The 8,114-nt window shown below is 48.6% G+C and overlaps 2 protein-coding genes across 16 annotated transcripts in view; one reads left to right on the top strand and one right to left on the bottom strand.

The window, feature by feature from the left end:
• The first annotated feature begins 1,853 nt into the window (after nucleotides 1-1,853).
• Nucleotides 1,854-3,229, top strand: BIRC5 (baculoviral IAP repeat containing 5). The gene is made up of 4 exons (XM_005508828.3): nucleotides 1,854-2,031; nucleotides 2,114-2,223; nucleotides 2,402-2,519; nucleotides 2,765-3,229. Exons 1-4 carry the CDS (start codon nucleotides 1,906-1,908, stop codon nucleotides 2,846-2,848), a joined length of 438 nt encoding a protein of 145 aa, XP_005508885.2. The 5' UTR covers nucleotides 1,854-1,905; the 3' UTR covers nucleotides 2,849-3,229.
• Nucleotides 3,230-3,401: 172 nt separating this feature from the next.
• Nucleotides 3,402-8,114, bottom strand: part of DZANK1 (double zinc ribbon and ankyrin repeat domains 1) — a 30,102-nt gene continuing 25,389 nt past the window's right edge. For 8 of the 15 annotated variants that reach the window (XM_065058825.1, XM_065058820.1, XM_065058826.1 and 5 more), the window contains one exon: nucleotides 6,589-7,055. In XM_065058825.1, the coding sequence (XP_064914897.1) occupies nucleotides 7,048-7,055 (8 nt within the window). In that variant the 3' untranslated portion in view covers nucleotides 6,589-7,047. Of the gene's footprint in view, nucleotides 7,056-8,114 lie in introns of all 15 variants that reach the window. The other 7 variants (XR_010471684.1, XR_010471685.1, XR_010471686.1 and 4 more) reach the window with 4 other exon arrangements.

Raw genomic sequence — 8,114 nt, 5'->3', positions numbered from 1 at the left:
GCCCAAGGGAAATGCATCAGGGTTGCCAGGGCGCTCTACCTGCCCTCACTAAGTGAGCACCAGAATTATGCAGCCTTTGAAGTAGCTATAAAACAGCTGCTGCAGGTCTCTCTTTTTGTGGCTGCACAGGAACCACTTCTAGCCTCCTCTCAAGAGAATGTTTCCTCCCCAAAATGTTGAATAATGAGAAACCCTATGGCACATAGCTGCTTAGGGCCGCTGCTTCAATGGTCATGTACAGCTGGCAATCTCTGCAACAAATGAGGCTCCTCCAAGGCACGACATGGAACAAACTATGTGCTTTTACCCCTCTGCTTGCCTCTTTGTGGCTCAGAGACCAGTGTGATGAGTTATGTTAGCTGTAATTAGAAAGCCAACATCCACCCTGCTTAATGACACGATTACTCCACGCTTCCCTGAGCTGCGCAGTGACTGTACCAGTGATTGTGATTGCCAAATGCAGTCTCGTTTAACACAACAAAGTTTCCTGGGAGAATAAAGGTGGAACCTCACCTTTTTTAATAGAGCAGAGAGGCCTGAATGTTTCCATGTGCTTGTCTGAGCTTTGATACTTCACAACCAGGAAGCTGCCCGCTGTGGTCAGCTTATCACACCCGTTGATCTACGGTGGCTAAGCTGGGTAAATACTAGGAATATTCTGCATAGTGGTCAGTAATTTTGTAAAGTGATACTTTGCAATTTACTTTGGGAAGTCTCTTTCCTGAGACTCCTGATGTTGTACGTGTATGTGCTGAATGCTTCTTTTTAGGTTTCATATTCAGTCTGAGGGACGTAGGAAGAAGTCTGCTTGGTCCGTTTGTTGCCATCTATGGTGGAGGATGTGCCTCTTTGCAGACCCACCTTCTTGTGATAAGATCTTAGCAAGTGGTTGAGCTAAGCCATCTTCATCCCTTGTCTGACTACTTTGCTTGCATCGGCTTGCTCAAGGAGGTAACTTGGTCCATGGGGTTGCTTCTCTCTAGCCCTTGTGTTTTTTCTAGAGGAGACTCTCTGAGCAAGCACTGCCTGCCGCTCCAGACAGTGCCAAACCCCAACCTCCTGCTGCTATAGTGGATGAGTAGGCGGTTCGCCCTGCAAAACCAGCTGCCTCCTGCCCCAGTGGCAACGAGCCAGGGTGCCAGTCCCGCTTCCTTCTCCAGGCAGGGAGCGTTAGGCAGGGACAGAGAGTTCAGCCGCTTGTGCTGCCCGTGGCAAGAACAGGCGGCCGTTGCCACAGAGCAGCGGGAGCATCTCTGAACGGGTCGTGCCTCCACAGGACCCTTCTCGCTGTGCTTCTCCGCCAGCTCTGTCAACATAGAAACCCATGGCACCTTCGTATGGGCGTAATTTTTTATGAAAAAAAGGTCAAACTGGCAAACGTGTCCTCCTTTCCCTTGGATTTGCGCTGGAGGCTTTAAAAAGAGCATCTTCTTCCTTGCTAGCTCCTGCCAAACCTCATGCCCCTCACGCGGTTCCCGCCTGCCAGCCCTGCCGGCACCGCTGCGGGGGCTGCGCCGCCGCTGATGGGCTTTGTGCGGGGTGGGGTGGGGTGGGGTGGGGTGGTGGGGCAGGGAAGGAAGGGGAGCCCGGGCTGCCGAGGGCACGGCTCGCGGCTCAGACCCAGGCCTGGGCGAGGCGTAAGGCCCACAGGGAGGTTTGGGCCGGTGCAGTTTGTCTCCCGAGGCTCAGGGCTCTGTGAGCCGCTGCGGGGCTGGAGGCGACTGACACTGCCCCAGGCCCGGGGCTCTGCTGGCGGGTCCGGCCCGCCCCGAGCGCCGGCTGCCCGGGAGCTGCCGGCAGGGCAGAGGCGGCCCCGGCGGCCGAACTACGGCTCCCGGCGGCCCGCGCGGCCGCGCCGCTCCCGCCCTGCCCCGCGCGCCCAACCGCCGCCGTTTGAACGCAGCCATGGCGCCCGGCGTAGGAGCGGCAGCGGCGCTACCCGAGGAATGGCGGATTTACTTCGCTCCCACCCGCGCCGCCACCTTCCGCAACTGGCCCTTCACCGAGGGCTGCGCCTGCACGCCCGAGCGGGTGAGTCTGGCGAGGGAGCGGGACCCAGGGGAGCGGGGCCGGGCGGTGCTAACGGGCCCTCGTTTTCTCCCTGTGGCCGCAGATGGCGGCGGCGGGTTTCGTGCACCGCCCCAGCGAGAACGGCCCCGACGTGGCGCAGTGCTTCTTCTGCTTCAAGGAGCTGGAGGGCTGGGAGCCCGACGACGACCCGCTGTGAGTAGTGGGTGTCAGGCCGCTCCCGGCCGCCGGCGGCTCTGCCGCAGCGCGGGGGGATGGCGGCAGAGGCGAAACCGCTGCTGGCGACCGAGGTGCTCGGCAGGGGAGAATGGCAGTGTGTGCCGCCTCCTGAATTGGTTTGGTGGGTTTTGTTTGTTTGTTTTTCCTCTTTCAGAGAGGAACACAAAAAGCACTCTGCAGGTTGTGCTTTTCTCTCCCTTCGGAAAGAACCTACTGACCTGACACTGCGAGAGTTCCTGAAGCTGGACAGAGAACGAATGAGAAATGCAGTGGTACGTACACATTGGCAGCACAGTATTCTTCTACAGCCCTGAGATTCTGGAGGAGTTGTTTAGTTTCTAGTCCTGGGATTGTTTAGCTGGCCTCTTGGTTTCTTACCACGGTGTTGCCAAAGTGGTTTGTTGCTTCTTCATTCCTGGTTCTCTGTCTTATGGGAGAGGTAACCCACTTTCCCCTTGAAGATGAATGATGCTCAGTTCATTGGTGGACAGTAACATACTAATTTTATTATTTGCAGAAAAAAGACATTTCTCAGAAGGCAACGGAGGTTGAAGATGAAGCCAAGGCTGCGCGTCGTTACATAGAGAACGCGGGCTCCTAGGCTGCTGTAGCTTCTCGCTTGCTGATGACATCTGTCTTGTATCCGTGCTCTGGCACTGCCACTTTGACTGAATGACTGTTTCCTGAGACTGCTTTCAGAACGGCTGTCTCTGTGAGAAGCTGGCTGAATTCTTCTTCGCTCACCTGAGTGTATTTGGGAAGTACCTGGAGTCTGATACACTGCATACATAATCTTTTTCTGCAGGGGTTCTCCTGTTCTTCCTGTTGGTTTAATTAAGAATTACTGCTTGTGGTTGTATTTTTTTTAAACACAGCTGTTTCTAATTTGAAGATGCTGGTAGCTCTAGTGCAAAAACTTGTGTTTCTTGCAAGAGCTGGCAGGCATTTCCATTTTTACGCTGCATATACTAATGCTTTTGGATGCTTTTGGAAATAAAAAGGGGAAGGAGTTTTACAATTCCTTCAGGGACTTAGGATTCTGGCTAATAATGTCTAACTATATCAGGTCTTAGTGTGCCTGGTATCCTTGTGAATGTCTGTTAGTAGTTGGCGTCTGCCTCATGTTGATGCATTTATAAATAAAAGTCGAAAGCAAAACAGCAAAGTAATTTTATTCAGTTTCCAGGAGGAAAGTAATCTGACCTTTAATGCAGTGAGCTGCACTGAATGCAGTTTTAACTTCCAAAATGGAAAAGAAGCTAATCAAAGTACAGCATACAGTGCTATTGCTCAAGTGTCAAACCATCTTAAGCAGTGTTTATCAGGTCTCCTTAAAATGTCCTTGTGCTTTGGAAGGTTTTGTTGGTCCCTCTCCTTGCACAGATTTGGAAAGGAAAATAAATCTTGCAGAACTGAGCACAGACAGTGAAGAATTGTGCTCTGAACTGCTAGGAAGGAATGGGGGAATCTTGTGCAGAATAGCTGGGTGTTACAAGGCCTGAGTTGGTTGTACAGGGTTGTGAAGTCTGCAGACAGAACTGGCAGTGTGCGCTTAGGTGCTTCCAAGCTCAAACTCCAGCTCCAATTTGGGAAAAGGTAGTTGCAATCACACATTATTGAGACTACTGTTCCTGGGTTTCTTAGTTTGTACAATGTTCCCTATCCAAGCTGACTTGTGAACAATGAAATAATTTCATTATTTCCAACAGCCAAATCATGTCCTGATTGTCCTCTTGCATTCTATTTATGCTTGCACTGCAGCTGTAAATAAAGAACAGATTGTTTTTTCTACTTAAATTCATTCCAAGTTATTGGAATTAGTGAAGTGGCTTGCAGGTAAATGTCGATGCAGAGTGACTTAAGAATTTCTGGATGCTGCTTCCTGCTGGGACATTGCTGTGAAATAAGAGTACTGAGCCTCAGGCAGACTCAGGCCATTCAGTTTTGCCAGCTACATCTGTGCAAGCAGACTGTGGGCAGCCTGTAGCTGAGCTAGAGGCCCAGCTGCAGTACTTACACTAACAGGACTTGCATACATTCCTCTCCCTCTAGTCCAAGCAGCACTGCCTCGTGGAGAGCAGCGTTGTGCCTGAAAAGGAGGAATAAGCAATATGCTTATTACCTAAGAAAGGGCAGTCAGCAGTACTGCTACCTTGAACTTCCAAAAGGCAGACTTTAATCTGTTTAGGAGGCCAGTTGGCAGAGTCCTTTGAGAGACAGTCCTGAAGGGCAAAGGAGCTCAGGAAGGCTGGTCACTATTCAAGAAGGTAATCTTACAGGTGCAGGAGCAGGCTGTCCCAATGTGCTGAAAGGTGAGCTGGCAGGGAAAGAAGACTGGCCAGGCTACTCAAGAGGACTGGAAGGATGCTGTGAGGGTATGCAGGGAGAAAATAAGGTCCAAAGCTCAAATAGAGCTGAGCCTGGCTACTGTTGTAAAAGGGAACAAAAAAAATGCTTCTATAAATACATCAGCAGCAAAAGGAGGGCTAAGGAGAATCTCCACCCTCTGGTGGATGTGGGGCGGGAAACATAGTGACAGAGGATGAGGGAAAGGCTGAAGTACTAAATGCCTTCTTTGCTTCAGTCTTTCATACTAAGACAAATTGTGCTCCAGGTACCCAGCCCTCTGAGCCAGAAGACAGGGACTGGGAGCAAAATGAAGCCCCAATAATCCAAGGGGAAATGGTTAGCGACCTGCTACACCACTTGGACACCCATAAGTCTATGGGGCCAGATGGGGTCCATTCAAGGGTGCTGATGGAGCTGGCAGAGGTGATCACTTAGCCACTTTCCATTATCTATCAGCAATCTTGGCTAACTGGGGAGGTCTCAGTTGACTGGAAATTGACAAATGTGATGCCCATGTACAAGAAGGGCTAGAAGGAGGATCTGGGGAACTACAGGCCAGTCTGACATTGGTGCCAGGGAAGGTCATGGAACAGATCATCTTGAGTGTCATCATGTGGCACATAGAAGGCAACCAAGAGATCAGGCCCAGTCAGCATGGATTTATGAACAGCAGGTCCTGCTTGACCAACCTGATCTCCTTCTATGACAAGGTGACCTGCTTAGTGGATGAAGGATGTTGTGTACTTAGTGGCCGTGGATGTTGTGTACTTAGACTTCAATAAAGTCTTTGACACCATGTCCCACAGCATTTTCCTGGAGCAGCTGGCAGCTCATGGCCTGGGTGGGTGTACTGTGAGATGGATAAAGAACTGGCTGGAGGGCCGGGTCCAAAGAGTTGTGGTGAATGGAGCCAAATCCAGTTGGTGGCCGGTCAGGAGTGGTGTTCCTCAGGGCTCAGTACTGGGGCCAGTTCTGTTTAATCTCTTTATCAACGATCTGGATGAGGGGCTTGAGTGCACCCTTAGTAAATTTGCAGATGACACCAAGTTGGGTCGCAGTGTTGATCTGCTGGAGGGTAGGACGGCCATATAGAGGGATCTGGACCTGTTGGATCATTGGGCTGAGGCCAATTGTATGAGGTTTAACAAGGCCAAGTGCCAGGTCCTGCACTTGGGTCACAACAACCCCAGGCAGTGCTACAGGGTCAGAGAAGAGTGGCTGGAAAGCTGCCTGGCAGAAAAGGATCTGGGGGTGCTGATTGACAGCTGGCTGAACATGAGCCAGCGGTGTGCCCAGGTGGCCAAAAAGGCCAACAGCATCCTGGCCTTGTATCAGGAATAGTGTGGCCAGCAGGACTAGAGAAATGATCATCCCTTTCTACGCTGGTGAGGCCCCACCTTGAATGCTGTGTTCAGTTTTGGGCCCCCTCATTACAGGAAAGACATTGAGGTGCTGGAGAGAGTTCAGAGGAGGGTGATGAAGCTGGTGAAGGATCTGGAGCACAAGTCTGATGAGGAGCAGCTGAGGGAACTGGGGCTGTTTGGCCTGGAGAAAAGGAGGCTGAGGGGAGATCTTATTGCTGTCTACAACTACCTGAAAGAGGTTGTAGCGTGGAGGGTGTTGGTCTCTTCTCCCAAGTAATAAGTGATAGGACAAGAGGAAATGGCCTCAAATTGCACCAGGGGAGGTTCAGATTGAATGTTAGGAAAAAATTGTTCCTGGAAAGGGTTGTCAGGTTTTGGAACAGGCTGCCCAGGGAAGTGTTGGAGTCACCATCCCTGGAGGCGTTTAAAAGACATATAGATGAGGCTCTTAGGGACATGGTTTAGTGCTGGATTTAGGTTATGGTTGGACTTGATGATCTCGAGGGTTTCTTCCAACCAAAATGATTCTTTGTTTCTATTATTCTAAAACTGTTCTGGCACATGGAGAAGTGGTCTAGCAGATTAAAACTAAGGAAAATTAATAGGAGGATATAGAGTACACTAGGAGTTATGTGTTGGGGTTTTTTTGTTGTTGTTTGTGTTTGTTTGTTTATTTTTTATTTTCTGGTAGGCTTTACTGTGGTTTATCATATTAAGTTTAATTGGTGGGGGAAGGAGTTGAATAGAACAGCAGCTTCCCTAACAGAAATTATGAGAAAGCTGGCAACTGAAAGGACTTCTGAATACCATTATCTTTGCTCAGTTGTGGGTTGTTTTTTGAAAGGAGCTCCTTGAGTACAGATTTGTGGAGAAGGGGTGGGAACTTAATCCTGCCTAAAACTGGAGCACAAGTGCTTTTTTGGTAAAACTTCAGAAGTTCGGAGACAGAGAATCAGTGTTCACTTATAGTCCTGAGTGCTGGTCAATGTCAGCACCTTTCTGCACGAGTAGGGGGATTGCTTCCACGTGGTTGTTACGGACAGCAACTGTGAGAGTAGGTCATTCCTCATTGCTGATGCAGTTTAGGTCAGCTCCCTAGAATGCACAGGAGAGGAAAGGTGAGCTGTTAAAGGCCATAAAGATTCTGCAGCTTCCACCTTGCTTTAATATTATGCTAGTTTAAGTTGACAAATGGACTTTACGCTCAAGACAGAGAACTGTTCAAACTGTGGGGTATTGTTTCATCTGAAAACATTTGTCATCTCCTAGCTCAAAGCCAGAGTAACAAGAGCAGTCAAATGTAGATCACACAGTCAGGATGCACCTTACCACACAGCAAAAAGGTAGAGATTATGCTTGCTTTTGCTATACAGAAGACTTGACCCTAGACTATAAAATTAGCATATTTTTCTTTCTGCACAGCCTTGACAAATCAAGAGGAGAATGCTTTACACACCAGCCAAACAGAAATTTGCAGAGAGCATATATAAATGTAAAATAGGTTGTTTTTTCTCTAAAATGCTCTTTCTATCTTAAGACAGTTACATTGTAAGGATAGTGCCTCCCAAGCATAAAGCTGAAGTCTCATACCAGGATAACATTCATGCAGTAAATCATCAAAGAGCTGGAAAGGGAAACTGCAGCAAGCAATAGCTTATTTCGCTGAGCAATTGTTCTACCAAAATGATTCTTCCTTGTCTATTTGGACCCAGTTCATCCACCGAAAATAGCCAGTAACATTCCAGATAGTGAAAATACAAGTAGGTGGGCCATATTCTGCCTTTCAGAAAAGATGTAAAATGCACACAGTGTCATGAGTGCAGTGTAGTGCCTTGTTATTACTATCCACAACCCTTCTGTGGGAATGTCTTTCTGAATTTGAGCAAGTGTTGGATAACCTAGGATAATATCTCACTATTGAGGGCTTGATTCAGCAAATGTATCTGCAAATTATTAGCTTTACATCATTACAGATCTCCAGGGCTGTACAAAGATTTGCTCACCACAGTAAAATTAAACATGGGGACAACTTTAGAAATATTTTATTTACAAAAGGAATGTTTTGCCTCACTGAAGTTATTCTACTGAATGTTAAAACAACAAAGAATCAACAAAACCTAAAACTTTTCCTTTTATTTCTTCCCAGGTTTCCAC

This window comes from Columba livia, chromosome 3, assembly GCF_036013475.1.
Source record: "Columba livia isolate bColLiv1 breed racing homer chromosome 3, bColLiv1.pat.W.v2, whole genome shotgun sequence".
Taxonomy (NCBI): Eukaryota; Metazoa; Chordata; class Aves; order Columbiformes; family Columbidae; genus Columba; species Columba livia.
This window is presented reverse-complemented; position numbering and strand designations above follow the sequence as displayed.